This window comes from Macaca mulatta, chromosome 19 (genome assembly GCF_049350105.2).
Source record: "Macaca mulatta isolate MMU2019108-1 chromosome 19, T2T-MMU8v2.0, whole genome shotgun sequence".
In the NCBI taxonomy this organism is placed as follows: Eukaryota; Metazoa; Chordata; class Mammalia; order Primates; family Cercopithecidae; genus Macaca; species Macaca mulatta.
In genome coordinates this window covers 1,607,353-1,627,080 of record NC_133424.1, presented here as the reverse complement: position 1 = coordinate 1,627,080, position 19,728 = coordinate 1,607,353, and the positions used below count along the sequence as shown (strand labels likewise).

Sequence of the window (19,728 nt, the reverse complement as noted above, 5' to 3'; positions counted from 1 at the left end):
TACAGGCTTGAGCCACCGTGCCTGGCCTGCTTTGTTTTTTTAACCTTGTTTTTGAGACCAGGTCTTGCTCTGTCACCCAGGCTGGAGTGCAGTGGTGCAATCATGGCTCACTGCAGCCTCGACCTCCTGGGCTCAAGTGATCCTCCCACCTCAGCCTCCTGAGTAGCTGGGGCTACAGGAGCGTGCTACCACGCCCAGCTAATTTTTGTAGAGATGGTGTCTCACTGGGTTACTCAGGCTGATCTCAAATTTCTGGGCTCAAGCAGTCCTCCCATTTCAGCCTCCCAAAATGCTGTGATTATAGGCGTGAGCCACTGTGTCCAACCAGTTTTTTTTTTTTTTTTTTGAGACGGAGTTTTGCTCTTGTTTGCAGTGGCGTTATCTCGGCTCACTGCAACCTCCACCTCACGGTTCAAGTGATGCTCCTGCCTCAGCCTCCCAAGTAGCTGGGACTACAGGTGTGCGCTGCCATACCTGGCTAATTTTTTGTATTTTTAATAGAGACGGGGTTTCTCCATGTTGCCCAGGCTGCTGTTGAACTCCTGACCTCAGGTAATCCACCCGCCTCGGCCTCCCAAAGTGTTAAAATTACAGGAGTGAGCCACCGTGCCCAGTCCCCTCCAGGCTGGAATACAATGGTATGATATCTCGGCTCACTGCAACGTCCGCCGCCTGGGTTCAAGCGATTCTCCTGCCTGAGCCTCCTGAGTAGCTCAGATTACAGGCACCCACCACCACTCAGCTAACTTTTGTATTTTTAGTAGATATGGGGTTTCACCATGTTGGCCAGGCTGGTCTCAAACTCTTGACCTCAAGTGATCCACCCACCTTGGCCTCCCAAAGTGCTGGGACTACAGGTGCGAGCCACTGCACCCGGCCTCTTTTTTTTTTCTTACTGATTTGTTGGCACTCTTTACATATGTAGGCTCCCAGGCCCTCACTGTGTGACACAACCAGGAAGCATAGCGGGTCTGGACACCAGGGCAGTACCTTGGCTGTTGATCCGAATGCTCATGGGTAGCTGGGCCGCCATGGCCAGGAAGTTCTGCTGGAGTGCCCGCTGCATCAGCCGTTGCTGCTCATCAGCCACCAGGGCCATCTTCTTCTCAGGAGGCTCCGCAGACTCCAGCTTCTCCCGCAGCTGTTCCAGGGCGGCTGCCTGTGCGGCCACAGCTGCTTGGGCGGCTGCTGCTTGCACAGCTGCTGCCTGGGCTGCCACCACAGGGTGGCCTGCCAGGGAGACAGGCAGGCGGCCAGGGACCGTGATGGGGATGGTTGAGTCCTCCTCTAGGTAGGAAAGAAGGGGAATTTGTGGCCAGGAGGGGCTGGGCACTGCCTTACTCGAGGCAGGAACATGCACCTTCTTTTTTTTTTTTTCTTTGAGACAGATTCTTGCTCTGTTGCTTAGGCTGGAGAGCAGTGGAGTGATTTCAGCTCACTGCAACCTCCGCCTCCCAGGCTCAGGTGATTCTCCTGCCTCAGTCTCCCGAGTAGCTGGGATGACAGGCGCCCACCACACTCAGCTAATTTTTTTTTTTTTTTTTTGAGACGGAGTCTCACTCTGTCGCCGAGGCTGGAATGCAGTGACGTGACCTCGACTCAGTGCAACCTCTGCCACCTGGGTTCAAGTGATTCTCCTGTCTCAGCCTCCCAAGTAGCTGGGACTACAGGCAAACGCCACCACACCTGGCTAATTTCTGTATTTTTAGTAGAGACGGGGTTTCACCATATTGGTCAGGCTGGTCTCAAACTCCTGACCTCAAGCGATCTGCCTGCCTCAGCCTCTCAAAGTGCTGGGATTATAGGCTTGAACCATCGTGCCTGGCCTAAACAAATTTTTTTTTAGATTGGGTCTCACTACTGTTGCCCAGGCTGTAGTGCAGTGGTGTAATCTCAGTTCACTGCAGCCTCGACCTCCTGGGTTCAACCGATCTGACCACCTCAGCCTCCTGGGTAGCTGGGACCACAGGTGAACGCTGCCACGCCCAGCTAATTTTTTTTTTTTTTGAGATGGGTTCTCACTATGTTGCCCAGATGAGAAATGGGAACTCAGACAGGCAAACTCAGGCCACGCTGCTGCATGTGCTGTTGGTACCTCTGTGTTATGGAGGGTACAAAGGCTCAGTGGGAGGGAAAACTGATCAACTGATGATGCCTGCCTCAGTGTAGACTGGAAAAACAGTGATCAATTAGTAATATCTGCCTTGGCCACAGGACTGGAAACACAGATTGATTAGCAATGTCTGCCTGCCATCTGTGTGGGATTAGAAAAGCGGTGATGGATTGGTAATGTCTGCCATGGGCAGAATACTGTAGATTGGAAGCCCTTTTCCATGCCAACTATAGGGTTTTTCATCCTGGTTACCCAGAGAGGGGAAGAGGTATCCCCCAAGGTCAGCCAGCCAGGCTGAAGCTCAGTTGGGAACACGCCCCAGGCCCCATGCAGGCCCTTACCTTTCTTGATCTTAGGGGCGGGGGTGATGGAGCTGCCGTTGGTGCTTGCGGCCAGGCCCAGGGAGGACACGGGCAGCTTGGGTGAGGAGAGCATGCCGTGCGCCCCACCTGGCGAGTAGGCAAAGAGGGAGCCCCCAAAGCTTTGGCGCCGGCCCTCCCGTCGGTTGCTGTCTATGGCTGCCTGGAGCTCATTGGGGTTACTGAGGCCCCGCTTCTCACACTCGTAGGGGTACAGGTACTTCATGTATCTGTGGGTGGGACGAGGGAAGAGGATGGCACCCAGATCACCCCTGTGGCTCCCTTTGACCTTCAGTACAAAGTAAACCCCACTGTGGCACCACCATCCCTGGCTCCTCCCTTGGACTTGCTCAGCAGCCCCCAGAGCCACTGGGCCTTTGCCACGCTGTTCCCTCCATCTCAATGCTGTTCCTCGCAATGGCCCCTGATTGCATAACCCCAGAGCCTGTGTGGTCCTCGCACCCCTACCTGATGCTCTCAGGCCCTGGATGCATAGCGTGGCCCTGTACCCTTTGCGGCTGCCCACCACGCCCTCCCTCTTCTGCAGGGAGCCACTTGCACTGGCTGCTGAGTGCCCTGGCCCGACCTGGGCACAGCTGCCCGCCACTCACTGGGTCCGCAGGGTGAAGGCCGCACTGGTGATGGACGTGGGCAGGTTGAGGCCCTTGGTGATCTCGCGCCATAGCTTCTTGTTGATGACCTCCACGAGGCCGCCCTTCTCCGTCACCAGCACGTACAGCATGAACAGGTCAAGGACCTGTTTGGCCATGATGGGGATACGGTTCACAGGCGTCCCTGGGGGCAGGGGCGAGAGGGAGGTTGGGGGCCACCTGGGCACTGCAGGGAGCCGAGTGTCCCGGCCTCCACCCTCTCCATGCCAGGAGCATTCCCTGGCCCAGGCTGTGACAACCACAGATGTCTCCAGACGTTACCCAGGGTCCTCTGTGGGTGCAGGGTCATCCAGGTTGGGAACTGCTGCTCAAGAGGGCACCGAGGGGGCAGCTCTGCCTCAGTTTACCCACCAGTAACCTGGGCTTAGGGACAGCGCAGCCCTCGGGAGGAGGGTTACTGAGAGGAGGGACGTACGGGAGACGCCTGGATCTTTGTTATTCCTTCTCCACGCCACCCACCACGGCAGCTGCCAAAACAACTCTGCCTGGGTTTCCAGAGGCCTGTTCCCGCCACGCTGACAGGGACTCTGCAGCCTCAGGCCCGTTCCCGCCACGCTGACAGGGACTCTGCCTGGGTTTCCAGAAGCCTGTTCCCTCCACGCTGACAAGGACTCTGCAGCCTCAGGCCTGTTCCCTCCACGCTGACAGGGACTCTGCAGCCTCAGGCAGGCGAGGGGGAAAGCTTGGCATACCCGATTTGGAGTTTGGAGAATGGAGGGCTGTGGGCTGGCCTAGGGAGGGGAAGGGGATGGGCTAGCCCCGGCATGGGGGGGTGGGCTAGCCCAGGAGGAGAGGGTTGTGGGCTGTGCTATGCCAGGGTGGGAAAGAGGGACGATCAGCTCAGGCAGGGGAAGGGCGGTGGGTGGGCTGGCGCAGGAAGACGACGGGGCTGGGCTGACTCAGGATCCTACAACCTCATCTCCTGGAGCTGGCTGAAGACAGGGCCCCTCCCCACCCTTCCAGCCCCACCCGCTCCCTCCAGGGCTCTCCCAGGCTGCCCCTGCACCGGAGCCTCTGGCTTCAGATGTCAGCTCCACCTCTGCCCAGCCTCTCCCTGGCCTGACAGTAGGGCAGGCCCCCACTTAAACCTCTCGTCCGGTCAGTGAAATTCTGCGCTTAGGAGATCAATTGTGTACTGTCTGCGGCCCCCGCTCCATGTTCTGCCTACATGGGGTCCTGGCACCCAGTGGCATACAGTAGGCGCTCAGTGAAGACCAGTGAGGGCAAGTGGCCCAGGCCACAGCTGCTGCCCACTCACCATGGAGTGGGAGGGGATGCCCATCGCCCCGTTGGGGATGGGGACGTGGACATCGGTGGTTCTGTGATGTGACTGGCTGGAGAGCCGGTGAGGCCCTGAGTGAGCGGCCGGCCCTCTGCCTGGATGAGGCCTGCCACCCCTGGGACTCCCGGAAGAAGCTTCCGGAACCACCTCCCACCACCCTCGGCCACTTCCAGGCCCTTCCCAGGTTGCAAAACCCCCAGTGAATGGAGGAGATCCCGGGTTGGAAGAAGATGGGCCTCAGATCTGACCCCACCTGAAACCTGTTTTACAGCCTCAGAGAGAGGAGCCACGCCGGGTTTTAGCTGCACAATCAGCCCAGAAACCTTCCCAGAGCCTCCGTCCGGCCTCACTCGGGACATCAGTTCAGGCCTCAGAGTTTGCAAAGCAAAAGGAACGGCATCAGGCTGGGCGTGGGACTCACGCCTGTCATCCCAGCACTTCGGGAGGCCAAGGCGGGAGGATCACCTGAGGTCAGGAGTTCGAGACCAGCCTGGCCAATATGGAGAAACCCCGTCTTTACTAAAAATACAAAAATTAGCCCGGCGTGGTGGTGGGTGCCTGTAATCCCAGCTAATTGGGAGGGTGAGGCAGGAGAATCGCTTGAACCCGGGAGATGGAGGTTGCAGAGAGCTGAGGCCCCGCCATTGCACTCCAGCCTCGGCAACAAAAGCAAAACTCTGTCTCAAAAAAAAAAAGGATCGGCAGCAGAGGGTTAGAGGGTTGGTTCCCAGGGCCGCGCCCTGGCTTTGCAGTGGTGGGAGGAGGATGTTTACAGAAGCAGCTGGGAGCATCAGCAGGGCCCATCTGGGGCCCAGATAAGGAAGGGCGGGGAGGTTGTCAGGGAACAGCAGGTCAGGTGGTCCAGGGGCTGCTGCTGAGGGGCAGGGGGTGCGGTCAGGACCCCTCCCTCACTTCCAGCCCCCAGAGAATTCTGAGAAATTTAGTTGGAGGTTTTTACTTTGTGATACAGGAAAAAAATTGTTTCCCTCTGTCTGGAGTGAAGGAGAGGTAGATTGTGGAGTCTAGGGTGACAGGCAAGTTCACCTGACAGATTCTCAGCTCCAAGGGTCCCCATTACAGAGCAGGAAGCTCCAGGAGAAAGGCAAGGAAGAGGGAGGTTTGAGGCTGGGTTTTGAGGGATGCATAGGAGCTCGCTGGCTCCTGTCCTGTAGGAATTCCCAGCTTGGAGAGGGAAGTAAAGCTGGACACCAACCCTCACGGCCCCATGTGCCAGGCGCCTCCATCTCATCCACACTCATGAGCAGCCTACCATGCTTGCTTTTTGTTTGTTTGTTTGAGACAGGGGCTTACTCTGTCACCCAGGCTGAAGTGCAGTGATGCAATCATAGCTCAGGGCAGCCTCGACCTCCTGGGCTCAAGCAATCCCCACTCCTTGGCCTCCCAAGGTACTAGGATTACTGGCGTGAGCCACACCTCACCCAGCCTCACTGTGCTTTTTTTTTTTTGCTTTTTTTGTCTTTTTTAAAGACAGAGTCTTGCTCTGTCGCCCAGGCTGGAGTACAGTGGTGCAATCTCAGCTCACTGCCATCTCTGCCTCCTGGATTCAAGCAATTCTCCTGCCTCAACCTCCCAGGTAGCTGGGATTACAGGCGCGCACCACCATGCCCGGCCAATTTTTGTATTTTCAGTAGAGACGGGGTTTCACCATGTTGGCCAGGATGGTCTCCAACTCCGGACCTCAAGTGATCACCTGCCTCGGTCCCCCAAAATGCTGGGATTACAGGTGTGAGCCACGACACCCCGCCCTCACCGTGCTTTCTTTTTTTTTTTTTTTTTTGAGACGGAGTCTCGCTCTGTCTCCCATGCTGGAGTGCAGTGGCCAGATCTCAGCTCACTGCAAGCTCCGCCTCCCGGGTTCACGCCATTCTCCTGCCTCAGCTTCCCGAGTAGCTGGGACTACAGGTGCCGGCCACCTCGCCCGGCTAGTTTTTTGTATTTTTAGTAGAGACGGGGTTTCACCGTGTTAGCCAGGATGGTCTCGATCTCCTGACCTCGTGATCCGCCCGTCTCGGCCTCCCAAAGTGCTGGGATTACAGGCTTGAGCCACCATGCCCGGCCCACCGTGCTTTCTAAGTACGCCCATGACACCAGCAAGGTACCAGGCATGGGTAACAGCAAAACGGGTTGGCTTTGGACCCGGGAGCTTGGAGCCCCACAGCAGAGTGGTCAGGGCCGAGCAGGTGTGAACGGGATGATAAAGGGTCACGGGGAGGATCTGTCCAGCCTCATGGGGGGCAGTGGGCCCTGGTCAAGGCTGGGCTTGGAGGATAACACAGGAGAGGCCCCCGCCCAGGTCCCAGGTCTGGATCCTCTGTTCCCAGCACGGGAGGGGTTAACTCAGAGGCTGCTGGGCAGTGTGGGCCGGGGGACCCACAGCCCTCCTCCTTCTCCTTCCCTTCCGGGCGGGCGGCTGGCAGTGGCGGGTCTGGGGCCTGTGTTTATAGAAGCCAGGGGAGGGGTGGGCGGAGGCTGGGACACAGCGGGCGCCTACGACGGCCCCGGCATGGCCCCAAGTGCAGGGACAGAGCCCTCTGCCCCACCCCTTCCTGCCTCTGTGGGCCCCGAGACCTCCTCCCCCGTCTGAACAGTGGGGTCTGAACAGTGGGGATCGGAGCTAGCTCCCTGCCCTAGAGGAGTGTCCAGGGGATTGGAGCGGCTCCTACCTGGCGGCAGACGCTCCTAGCCGCTCGCTGGCCAACCAGGACTTAGAGGCGAGATGGAAACCCTGGCCACATTCTCTTTGCCCCGTGGTTGCTCTAAGCTGGGGTGAGGCCTGGGAATGGCCGCTGGGGACACTCTGGCTACCCTTGGTCATCTCTGAGTCTGTCTTGTGTCTGGACCTCAGTTTCCCTACCTGGACACCAGCCCAGACCTGCCCTCCCCAGGCCAGAAGACTTCAGGGGCACAGAACAGTGTACAAGCGGCCAAGGCCTGGTATACCGTTGGTGTCCAATACGTGCGCACAGTAAACAGCAGCCCTGCACTCAGCATGTCTGGGGTACCTGCTGGCCACTGAGTTTTGGGCAGGGACTGTTTGTGGCCCATTTTTACAGATGGGGAAACTGAGGCCCTCATGGGAGGAGGGGAGGGGGCCAGGACTCAAATGCCACGAGATCATTAGACTCTAAGCCACCTCGAGGTGGGCTGGGGGCTTTTGTCCTGCTGCACCTGCCCCCACCTGGCCAGCCTGGATCTGACCCCACTCCCCAAACACAGCGGCTGGCTCCACTCCCCCAGTACCCAGTAGCGGGGACCCCCCACTTCACTGCACCCTGGATGCCAAGGAGACGGCCTGGACTGTCTGTTCTGGGCTGGGGCCCTGAGACTGCCCCGCCCCCCACCAGGGGGCCTACCCCTTAGACTCACAGGCGTGCCTCCCGCATCAAACCCCGATGGCAGGATGTGCTTCCCCCCAAGACATCCCTGAAGTCCCTCCTGATTTAGGAGCCTTGGATGCCTCCAGCCACGGGGAACTCACTACCACCCCAACATACCTGGAGCCAACAGGGCCCCTCCTACAGCCCCGTTTCTGTGACCTCCCTCCGGGGGGTGAGAGCAGAGGGCTCACCTCGCTTCTGCATGAAGCTGAACAAGTCATCCAGGAATTCCTTCCTCTTGGGGTCCCCGTCGAGTTCATAGAGCTGTGAGGGTGGAGAGGGGATGGGTTAGTTGGTGCCAGAGCTCAGGTGTGGGAACCACATCCCCCCTGCGCTGGAGGCCAGGCCAGGAGGACAGGAGCAGGGGTTGCCACCCCTAGGACCCCCGAGCCGCTGCTAGAGCCAAAACAGAGCCGGAGGCCCCGCTGGGCAGGTGAAGAACCACAAGGGCTGCGAGACAGAAATGCCGGTGAACGAGCTTCCCAGAGGGGCTGCAAGGAGGCCCCAGAAAGTAGGCGGCCTGGGATGACAGACGGTGTCCTCTCCGGGTCCAGGGGCCCGGGAACCCCAGATCAAGGTGCATCCTGGCTTGTGGCCGCAGCACTCCAGTCTCTGCCTCCGTCTCCACGAGACCCTCTCCCCGTCTCTCTTTCCTCTTTTCAGGACACCAGCCTGCTGGCTTTAGGGCCACCTCATCTCAAATCGATCCTCGACTCCCTACAGCCACACGTTGCAGCTTAAAACAACAGAAATCTATTCTCCCGCGGTCCTAGAGCCCGGAAGTCCAAAACCAATTTCTCTGCAAGGTGGCGGCTCACGCCTGTAATCCCAGCATTTTGCAGGGCGGGTGAATGGCTTGAGTCCAGGAATTCAAAACCAGCCTGGGCAACACAGTGAGACCCCATCTCTACAATAAAATACAAAAAGTTACCCAGGTGGAGTGGCTCATGCCTACAGTCCCGGCTACTTAGGAGGCTGAGGTGGGAGGATTGCTTGAGCCTGGGCAGTGGAGGTTGCAGTGAGCCGAGACCGCACCACTGCACTCCAGCCTGGGTGACAGAACGAGACCCTGTCTCTAAAAACAAAACAAAACAAAAGGTGCATCTACAGGCCTGCATTCCCTGCGAAGCCTCCCAGGAAGAGACCTTCCTGCCTCTCACGGCTTCTGGGGGCTCCAGGCTCCTGGGCTTGTGGCCACGTCGCTCCGGCCGCTGCCTCTGTCTTCATGCAGGACGCGTCCTGATAAATGTGTCTGTTGGTGATTTCGTCAGTGTGAACATCAAAGACTGAGTCACACGCACCTCACGGGTGGGGCCTCCCACACACCCAGGCACAGGCACAGCCCAGCCAGCGCTCCTGGAATACGAATCTGTGGCTGTCCTGGGTCCCGCGGGCAACGGCAACACGACGGTGACTGTTTGTGCGTCTAATACAGCTGGACACAGAAAAAGTGCACAAGGAATATGGAATTCGAATCTTGTGGGACCACCGTTTTATCTGCGGTCTGAGGCTGACCTCACGTCAACACGTCATTGTACTTCTGTAAGGTCTCCCGTTTCCAAATGAGGTCCCGTCACAAATACTGGGGGTCCAGTGCTTGAACCTATCCTTTTTCCTTTCTTTCTTCTTTTTTTTTTTTTTTTTTTTTTTGAGCCGGAGTCTCTCTCTGTCCCCCAGGCTGGAGTGCAGTGGCGCCATCTCGGCTCACTGCAGCCTCCGCCTCCTGGGTTCACGCCATTCTCCTGCCTCAGCCTCCGGAGTAGCTGGGACCACAGGCGCCCGCCACCACGCCTGGCTAATTTTTTTGTATTTTTAGTAGAGGCGGAGTTTCACCATATTGGCCAGGATGGTCTCCTGACCTTGTGATCCAACCGCCTCGGCCTCCCAAAGTGCTGGAATTACAGGCGTGAGCCACCACGCCCGGCCTATTTCTTTCTTTTTTTTTAATTTTAATTTTTATTATTATTTTTTTGAGATGGAGTCTTGCTCTGTTGGCCAGGCTGGAGTGCAGTGGCAGAATCTCGGCCTCCCAGGCTCAAGCAATTCTCTCCCCTCAGCCTCCTGAGTAGCTGGGATTACAGGCATCTGCCACCGCACCCGGCTAATTTTTGTATTTTTTGGTAGAGACAGGGTTTCACCATTTGGCCAGGCTGGTCTCGAACTCCTGACCTCAAGGGATCTGCCTGCCTCAGCCTCCCAAAGTCTTTTTTGTATGTTAGTTTTTAGAGACAGGGTCTCACTCTGTTGCCCAGCTGCAGTACAGGGGCGCAATCATGGCTCACGGCAGCCTCGACCTCCTGGGCTCAAGGGATCCTCCCGCCTCAGCTGTCCAAGTGGCTGGGACCACAGGCACTCGCCATCACACAGGGCTAAGTTTTCACATTTTCTTTTGTAGAGATGGGGTCTTTCTATGTTGCCCAGGCTGGTCTCGAACTCCTGGGCTCCCTCGATCCTCACACGTCGCCTTCTCAAAGTGCTGGGGTCACAGACGGGAGCCACCGCCCTCCACCTTATCTTCTTTGGGGGACACAATTTAACCTACGACAGTGCCTGCCTGAGTTCACACAGCAAATCACTGCAAACAGTCACCAGCATGCCTCCCGGGGCTGCCCTGAGGGCTGGACAGGAGCGCGTGTGCTCTGAGAACCGGCTCTGCTTTGCAGATGAGGAAACTGAAGCACAGTGGTGCGTGTGGGACCAGAGCCTGGGGGGATGTCAGGGACTCGGCCCAGAGCCCCGTCCTGCTTCCCATCCGGGTCCTCCTGCCTCCCGCTGGCTTCCCCGCACCTGGATCCTGGGGTCTCGGCCTCCAGCTGTGAACCGAGCCTCGGACTGCCTCTGCCTGCCAGGGTGATGGCTGGGGAGGAAGGAGATCACCAAGCCCCAGAATGTCTTCCAGAGGGGAAAGGGGCTCTGTCTGGGGTACAAGGGGCCAGGAGGTCCCCCAGCCCCCCGCCCACAGGTTTGGGCGGGCAGGCAGGGGCGGGCAGGGTGGGGGAAAGCCGGCAGGGATAATTAGAAAGCGGAGTTCAGGCGGGGGCCAATTTGCCGAGGAGGAGCTGCGACAAATACCAGGCTGCAAATTAAGCTCCGGGGAATGTGGCTGGCTGGGCAGTGGGGGGCCTTGAAACCACCAATTAGGCCTCAGCTGGGATGATCCGTCATTAGGGCCCAGGAAGGAGGCCCACGCCCAGCCCCTGCTGCCGGGGACATCCCAGGTGCTGGGGAGGCCGGGCGGCCGAGGGCCCCGCCACCCTGCAGCCGTCCCGCGCCTCTCTGGGCCTCAGTTTCCCCATCTGTGTACTGGAGGCTCAGTGAGGGCTTCCGGGAGGGGGCTGGGGGGACAGCCAGGAGTCCTGACCTCTGCCCTGGGTGGTCGAGGCTGCCCGAGGTCCAGCTGCCTGGCCTTTGTCTCCGCCCCACCCTGGCCAGCGCCAGACTGGCCAGCCCGCATTCCTGCACTGATTTATGGTGGCCGACGACGAGGCCTTTCCCCTTCGGCTGCCCGAGGGGTGTGGGGCCCGCAGGTAGACCCGGCCAGCCAGGCCGGTGGGTCCCATGAGCACAGGCACGCACACACGGCCACACGCCTGGCCTCGTCCTCTGACCCCGGGCCGGCTCCCGCCCACTCCCTCCACGCTTTTCCTCCGAGACCCCGTCCATCGCCGAGTCCCGGATCTAGGGTTCTGTCTGGGGTTCTGTCTGTTTTGTTGCCAGAATCTGGGATCTGGACTTCACCGTTGGGGCTGTCCTGGGGTGAACGCCGCCCCCCACCCAAATTCACATCCACCGAGACCCTCAGAACAGGACGTTACTTGGAAAAAGGCCTTTGCAGATGTGATCAAATGGAGAAAAAGTCACAGTGAAGGCCGGTGGGTCCTACATCCAAGGGCTGGGTTCTTAGACATGGAGACGGTCGCACAGAGGCAGAGGCCGGCCACGGGGCCACACCTGGAGCCCCCAGGAGCTGGGAGACACGGAAGGCTCCTCCTGCAGCCCCTGGAGGGAGCACAGCCCTGCGAACGCCTCCGTTTTGGACTCTGGGCTCCAGGACGGAGGGAGAACAGGTCTCATTTGTTTGAGGTCCTTCGTTACGGCGGCCCCCCTAAGATGTGAAGGTAGAGGCCAGCACACCTTGGGCCCTTCCAGGGCAAGGGGAAGGTCGTCTCCTCTGAGATTCTGACCCGGTGTTGGGAGGGTCTACCCTGCTTGGACCCCCCCTTCCCCAGCACAACCCCTATAAGAAACCTCACCACACCTCCTGCCTCAGTTTCCCCTCCTCTCAAGGAGAGTGTGTGAGAAAACACAGCGGCTTTACCCTAAGCACCTGGAGCCCCAGCAACCCTCACATCCCGAGTGGGGAAACTGAGGCGCCCGGCAGCAATCAGCTGCCCCGTGTAGGACCAACCAGGGTTGGGGTTGGAGGGGGGGAGCCATTAACCCCCAGGCCAAATGGTGGGTGAACTGGGCCGATGGCGAGGCACGGTCAGACCCCTGTGGGGCCGGGGCACTGATGTGTGGCAGTAAAGGGAGGACCTGCGGGGGCCCCAGCTGCTGGCGGGGGAGGTGGCTCTAATGGCCGTTGCTGTGGGCAGCCAGTAACAAAGCCGGCAGTAAAGGCGGCCTGGGCTTTATGGGTCTCTGGCCCCCGGTTCCGCTCCCCTGCGGGGGACGTCCCGCCCTGGCCAGCTGGCCGAGGCCCCAGGGAAGGGAAAGCAGGGGACGGTGTCCAAGCTGCCCATGGTGGTGTCCAGGCCCCCCTTGTGGGCCAGATCCTGAGTTGAACTGCTGGGCCACAGCACACCCCATGGCAAACCCAGGCCTTGATTCTCACCTGGGTTCTGTGGCTGAAACCCTGCCCCTCTGAAACGTCGACCAGAGAGCTCTGAAATCAGCCGCCCACCATGCACCCACAGGAGGCCTAAACCCAGGCTGGAGATTGGGCGAAATCTCCGGAAACTCCCTCCCTGGAGGCCGAGGGCTGAGATAAGCGGTCTGCCCTCCCATCCCCGCCGCCTGGTCTCCCTGGGGCCCGCTCTGATCACGGGAGGTGCCCCTCCGCTGAGACCCCCACCGCCCTCCCATCTGCCCCGCCAGGCCGCCTTCGCCCGGCTGTTCCTCTCCTCTCCAAGGCCTTCTCAGCCCCTTCATCTGGGTGCCCTGTGGTCATTGCATTCCTGGAGGGGAGCCCCGTCCTCCCAGGACGGAAATCACCTCCGCAGACGCTCTGCTCCCACCCACCTTTACCGACCACCGGCCTCATGGGGTTTCTGGCTCGTGGCCCCCCATGGCCCCCCCAGCCCTCACATGGCCCCAGATGTGCAGATTTACGCATTTGTCTCTCGTGCATCTGCCCTGGAACATGTGGAATTCTTATCTTGTTGCTAGCATCCAAAATCGGGCACACAGCGGTTGCCTAATATACGAACGTTAAATGAACTTGCTTTCTCAGTGTGATCCCCGGGAAAATGCGGGGCTGCAGGGCAGGCCTGGGGTCCTTCCCCGGGGGGTCCCCACCGCTCTGTCCACATCCTGCTGTGGGGGATGGAAAGTGTGGACCCCTAATTACTAAGGCTGGGCCCATCGTCTCCCCTTCCCAGCACCACCTGCTTTGGAGAAGGGGAAACTGAGGCACAGAGTGCATGGAGCCAAGCCACCTCCAGGTCCCCCAACTGCCCCTCCTGCCAGACCTTTCCCCACTCAGCAGCTGGGTAGGGTGGGGTGGGGGCTGTTCACAGCCGTCTGAGCATGACCCTCCCCTGACCACAGCCTCCTAGAGCCCCTCAGCACCCTCCTGGCCCCTCCCTGCTCTCTCCTGCTCCCTCCATCCTGACCTTGGGCTGCTCTCGCTGTCACTCAGGCTGGAGTGCAGTGGTGAGACCCACCTCCCACCTTGGCCTCCTGAGCCACTGAGACCACAGGCAGGCACCACTATGCCTGGCTAATTTTTGCATTTCTATGGAGACAAGCTCTTGTTATATTGCTCAGGCTGGTCTCAAACTTCTGGCCTCAAGTGATCCTCCTGCCTCGGCCTCCCAAAGCGCCGGGATTACAGGCAGGAGCCACCAGACCCAGCCTTGGCGGCTTTCTGAGTAAAACACACACACCCGCACCTCTGTGGCACTGTTCCTTCTGCCTGGAATGCAGCTCCCAGGTCCCCGCACGGCTCCCGCCTTCCCGCCCAAACGTCGTCTTCTAACAGAGCCCCCTCCACCGCCCCCTCAGCCTCTGACCCCTTCATTCCTCTTTCGTTTCCTTCCCGGAACGTTGCACGGCCCGAGCCCGTTACGTGGATCTTGCAGGACATACTCCACGGCTCTGAGGATGGCCCCGGGTCCCTGACACTCCCCCGGGTCTGCACCGGGGGGTGTGGGAGGCCTGGCGGGGGGAGGTGCCGCCCCCACCTGCTGAGGTGGCCCCCTGGAGCGGGCACCTGTGACGAACGAGGGCACAGGGCTCAGGTGGTGGCGCCGGTGGGGGAGGGGAGGAAAAACTGAGATAACCACCACCCCCCAAGCCCTCCAAGGGCAAACAGGAAATTCTTGTTTGTGGCGAAACGTTGATTATTTTCTCCACCCCACCTCGCAGAGAAACGACAGCTTCGAGGGGGTCAGTGGAGTCTGCTGGCGGACCGGTGCGAGATAACTCCCAGGGCCACCTGGGAGTGGGGAGGGGGCTCCCCGGCCGCCCGGAACCTTCTGGAACCAGGGGGCTCAGCCCTGGCTCGGGACTCCCCTCCCCAGCCCACCAGCTCTGGGAGGTGGGAGGAAGGTCAGAAAAAGACCCCAGAGGTTTGCAGGAAATCCAAGGGAAGGGCTGGCCAGGACAGGAGGGGGCGGCCGGGGCCAGCACAGGCGGCCCCTCCCCCGGCAGGGCAGGACAAGGCAGCACCCAAGGTCACAGATGGGCAGCACCCAAGGTCATAGATGGGCAGCACCCAAGGTCACAGCGGGGCAGCGCCTAAGGTCATGTCGCCGGGGCTGTGGTTTCCCTGCTCCGTCCCCAGGAAGGCCCCACCTGGGCACTCCCACCAGGTCCCAGCAGCTGCGGAGGGCCCAGGGCGGCGTCCTTGGGCCCAGAGGCCCAGGCTGTAAAGAAACTGCCTGTCTGCAGGGCCCCCTGGGAGAACCTTTGCCCCTCAGGCCCCCTCCTGTCTCGCAGGAGGCTCCAAAGTCCACGGGGCCCCACCTGGGAATGAGGCCATGGTGGGAGCGGGGCGGGGGTGCAGGAGCTGGGAGGCACCTGGTCAGCTGCAGCCCTTCAGACGCTTTCTTTGGCCACAAAATTCAGGGAAATCCAACAAACAACCCCAGTCTCTAGCGTTCGGGGCCTGCCGAGCCCTGAGCCTCCAGGAGGGTTGGCCTGAGACTTGGCACAGAGAAGTGAGACGAAGATAAATTTTCTTTTCTTTTTTTTTTTGAGACAGGGTCTTGCTCTGTGGCCCAGGCTGGAGTGCACGATCACAGCTCACTGCAGCCTCAGCCTCTCAGACTCAAGTGATCCTCCCGCCCCAGCCTCTGGAGTAGTTGGGACTCCAGGCACACACCACCTTGCTCAGTTTTAACTTCTTTTGTAGAGATGGGGTCTTGCTATGTTGCCCAGGCTTGGCACAAACTCCTGAGCTCAAGTGATTCTCCCTCCTCGGCCTCCCAGAGTGCTGAAATTCTGGGCATGAACCACCATGCCCAGCCTGAGACACTTTATTTTTGTTTTGAGACCAAGTCTCTTTCTGTCATTCAGGCTGGAGGGCAGTGGTGTGACCTCGGCTCACTGCAACCTCCGCCTCCCTGGTTCAAAAGATTCTCCTGCCCCAGCCTCCCGAGTAGGTGGGATTACAGGCACGCACCACCACACCTGGCTCATTTTTTTGTGTGTTTTTCACAGAGATGGGGTTTCACCACGTTGGCCAGGCTGATCTCGAACTTCTGACCTCAGGCCATCCCCTCACCTCCGCCTCTCGAAGTGCTGGGATTATGGGTATAAGCCACCGCGCCCAGCCTGAGAAATGCTCTAAAAGACACGTTTTCACACCGTCCAATATGGCTTCTGGGAAAGTTTAGAAGTATGTTTTCCTCTAAGGCCAGATATAGGTCTGCGGACACTCAGAAGAGGCAGCAACAGATCATAGATCTGAGTCAGCAGCCGCCCCCTCCGGGCAATGGCCTGAGCCTCCCAGGCGCCCACACACCCAGCGGGGCGTTCCTAGGCTGCTGAGGGGTCAGAGGGAAACAGAATTCATCCAACGGCCGGGACCACTCAGACCAGCTGGGGAACTCTGAGATTTGGTTCTTTAATCTAGTCTACTTCATTTTTTTTTTTTTCTTTTTCTGAGACAGGGTCTAACTCTGTTGCCCAGGCTGGAAGGGCAGTGGTGCAATCAGAGCTCACTGCAGCCTCCTGGGTTCAAGTGATCCTCCCACCTCAGCCTCCCCTGTAGGTGGGACCACAGGCGCACGCCGCCACTCCTGGCTAATTTTTGTATTTTTTGTAGAGATGGGGTTTCACCATGGTGCTCATTCAGGCTGGTCTCGAACTCCTGACCTCAGGCGATCTGTCCACCTCAGCCTCCTAACCTGCTGGGATTACAGGTGTGAGCCACAGCACCCAGCCAATGCAGTCTGCTTTTAAAAGATCTTATAAAAGGTTGGGTGTGGTGGCTCACGCCTGTAATCCCAGCACGTTGGGAGGCCAAGGCAGAAGGATCACTTGAGCCCAAGAGTTTGAGACCAGCCTCGTCAACACGGTGATACCCCATCTCTTCTTCAAGAAAGAATCCTGAAATTAGCCGGGCGTGGTGGCGGGCACCTGTAGTCCCAGCTACTTGGGAGGCTGAGGCAGGAGAATGACGTGAACCCGGGAGGCGGAGCTTGCAGTGAGCCGAGATCGCGCCACTGCCCTCCAGCCTGGGCGACAGAGTGAGACTCCGTCTCAAAAAAAAAAAAAAAAAAGAAAGAAAGAAACAAAGAATCCTGGCCAGACACAGTGGCTCACGCCTGAAATCCCAGGACTTTGGGAGGCCAAGGCAGAAGGATCACCTGAGGTCAGGAGTTTGAGACCAGCCTGACCAACATGGAGAAACCCCCGTCTCTACTAAAAATACAAAATAGGCCAGACGTGGTGGCCCATGCCTGTAATCCCAGCTACTCAGGAGGCTGAGGCAGGAGAATTGCTTGAACCCAGGAGGCGGAGGTTGCAGTGAGCCGAGATCGCATGATTGCACTCCAGCCTGGGTAACAGAACAAAAATCTGTCTCAAAAAAGAAAAAAAAAAAGAAAAAAAGAAAAAGAATCTTAAAAAGACTTTATTGAGGTGAAATTTACATAATATAAAATTAGCCAGCCAGGGGTCGTGGCTCACGCCTGTAATCCCAGCACTTTGGGAGGCCGAGGCAGAAGGATCACCTGAGAGGTCAGGAGTTGGAGACCAGCCTGGCCAATGTGGTGAAACCCCATCTCTACGAAACACACAAAAATCAGGTGGGTGTGGTGGTGTGCACCTGTAATTCCAGATACCTGGGAGGCTGAGGCCGGAGAATCGCTTGAACCCAGGAGGCGGAGGTTGCAGTGAGCTGAGATTGTGAGTTTGTGCCACTGCACTGCAGCCCTCCAGCTGAAATGTAAACTAATTTAAGATTTACAATAAAGTGACTTTTAGTGTATCTACCGTGTTATGCAAACCACAATCTCTATCCCCATCAGCCGTCACTCCCCGTCCTCTCCCCAGCCCCGGCACGCACGCATCCCCTTCCTGTCTCTGTGGATGAGCCTGTTCTGGACATTTCATGGACACGGATCACACCGCGTGGCCTTCTGTGTCTGGCGCCTCTCACTGAGCGTGACGTCCTCACGGTGCACTTGTGCTGAGGCCTGGGTCAGAGCCTGGCTCCTGCTCACGGCTGCACCGTGTTCCATGGTGGACGGGCCGCACTGTATTTGTCCATTTATCCTTCAATGGACACCTGAGCTGTTTCTACCTTTTGGCTCTCGTGAACCAAGCTGGTCTGAACCTGCCTGTATAATCATCCCACCTGGTTTTGTTTCCTCTGGTTTTTTTTTTTTTTTTTTTTTTTTTTTTTTTTTGAGGCGGAGTCTCGCTCTGTCGCCCAGGCTGGAGTGCAGTGGCGCGATCTCGGCTCACTGCAAGCTCCGCCTCCCGGGTTCACGCCATTCTCCTGCCTCAGCCTCCCGAGTAGCTGGGACTACAGGTGCCCACCACCGCGCCCGGCTAGTTTTTTTGTATTTTTAGTGGAGACGGGGTTTCAGCGTGTTAGCCAGGATGGTCTCGATCTCCTGACCTCGTGATCCGCCCGTCTTGGCCTCCCAAAGTGCTGGGATTACAGGCTTGAGCCACCGCGCCCGGCCTCCTCTGGTTTTGAGACAAGAAATAAATCACTGGCCGGGCGCGGTGGCTCAAGCCTGTAATCCCAGCACTTTGGGAGGCCAAGACGGGCGGATCACGAGGTCAGGAGATCGAGACCATCCTGGCTAACACGGTGAAACCCCGTCTCTACTAAAAAATACAAAAAAAAAAAAAAAAAAACTAGCCGGGCGAGGTGGCGGGAGCCTGTAGTCCCAGCTACTCGGGAGGCTGAGGCAGGAGAATGGCGTGAACCCGGGAGGCGGAGCTTGCAGTGAGCCAAGATCCGGCCACTGCACTCCAGCCCCGGCGACAGAGCAAGACTCCGTCTCAAAAAAAAAAAAAAAAAAAAAAGAAATAAATCACTGCTCGGCCGGGCGCGGCGGCTCACGCCTGTCATCCCAGCACTTTGGGAGGCTGAGGCGGACGGATCACCTGAGGTCGGGAGTTCGAGACCAGCCTGGCCAACATGGAGAAACCCGTCTCTACTAAAAACACAAAATTAGCCGGGCGTGGTGGTGGACGCCTGTAATCCCAGCTACTCGGGAGGCTGAGGCAGGAGAATTGTTTGAACCTGGGAGGCGGAGGTTGTGGTGAGTTGAGATCGTGCCATTGCACTCCAGCCTGGGCGACAAAAGTGAAACTCTGTCTCGAAAAAAAAAAACAAAAAAGAACTCACTCACTGTGACTCCTACAACAACATTAAACTGAAAGAGCCGATTTTCATCCCCCCAATCCCCGAAAAGCTGCCAGGATGGAAAAATGAGATGGCCCCCTCCTTTCGGCAGCCCCCGAGGGTGGAGGGACCGAGGGGCTTGGAAGTCAAGATCAAGATCAAACCAGGTCTCTCCCTGCTCCACGGTCAACCATGGCTCCTGACTGCCCCCAGGAGAAGGCCCAACTCCCTGCCTGCTTGCCGAGCCCCACACGAGCCTGCACGTGGCTACGGCCATCTGTACACATGCTGGCTGCTCCCCCGAACGCTCCTTTCCCCGCGTGGGCCCCTCTCACTCCCGTAGCAGCTGACGGCCTGCGCTGACCCTCAGCACCTTCCCGGGGTCAGGCTGGGTACTCATCCATTTATTCTAGGGACAGCCTCTTTCCATCTTGCCTGCCTGCCTCCCACCCATGAAGGCAGAATCCGGGCCGGGCACGGTGCCTCACACCTGTCGTGCCAGCACTTTGGGAGGCCGAGGTGGGCAGATCACCTGAGGTCAGGAGTCCCAGCCTGGCCAACATGGAGAAACCGTCTCTACTAAAAATACAAACATTAGCTGGGCGTGGTGGCGGGCGCCTGTCATCCCAGCTACTCAGGAGGCTGAGGCAGCAGAATCGCTTGAACCTGAGAGGCGGAGGTTGCAGTGAGCTGAGATCGCGCCACTGCGCTCCAGCCTGGGCAACAGAGCAAGGCTCTGTCTCAAAAAAAAAAAAAAAAAAGACAGAATCAGGTCTGTGGGGAACAGTGGTGGGAATCCAGCAGGCGCCCACGGGAGGAAGGGGGAAGGCGGGGGGCGGTGGCTCCTGCCCATAATCCCAGCACTTTGGGAGG

At 58.5% G+C, this 19,728-nt stretch overlaps 2 protein-coding genes and 1 long non-coding RNA gene across 6 annotated transcripts in view; 2 read left to right on the top strand and 1 right to left on the bottom strand.

The window, feature by feature from the left end:
* ARID3A (AT-rich interaction domain 3A) overlaps window positions 1-19,728 on the bottom strand; it is a 46,837-nt gene that overhangs the window by 5,376 nt on the left and 21,733 nt on the right. For all 3 annotated transcript variants that reach the window (XM_028839837.2, XM_028839838.2, XM_077978794.1), the window contains exons 4-7: window positions 8,015-8,087; window positions 3,084-3,267; window positions 2,455-2,702; window positions 991-1,287 (exon numbers count right to left, since the gene is read on the bottom strand). In XM_028839837.2, the coding sequence (XP_028695670.1) occupies window positions 991-1,287; window positions 2,455-2,702; window positions 3,084-3,267; window positions 8,015-8,087 (802 nt within the window). The remainder of the gene's footprint in view (window positions 1-990; window positions 1,288-2,454; window positions 2,703-3,083; window positions 3,268-8,014; window positions 8,088-19,728) is intronic.
* Window positions 1-19,728, top strand: part of LOC144336944 (uncharacterized) — a 39,327-nt gene that overhangs the window by 14,458 nt on the left and 5,141 nt on the right. The window lies entirely within an intron of this gene.
* LOC144336958 (uncharacterized) lies at window positions 15,221-17,925 on the top strand. Its single transcript, XR_013409425.1, has 2 exons — window positions 15,221-15,714; window positions 17,300-17,925. It is a non-coding gene; the product is annotated as an uncharacterized LOC144336958 (long non-coding RNA).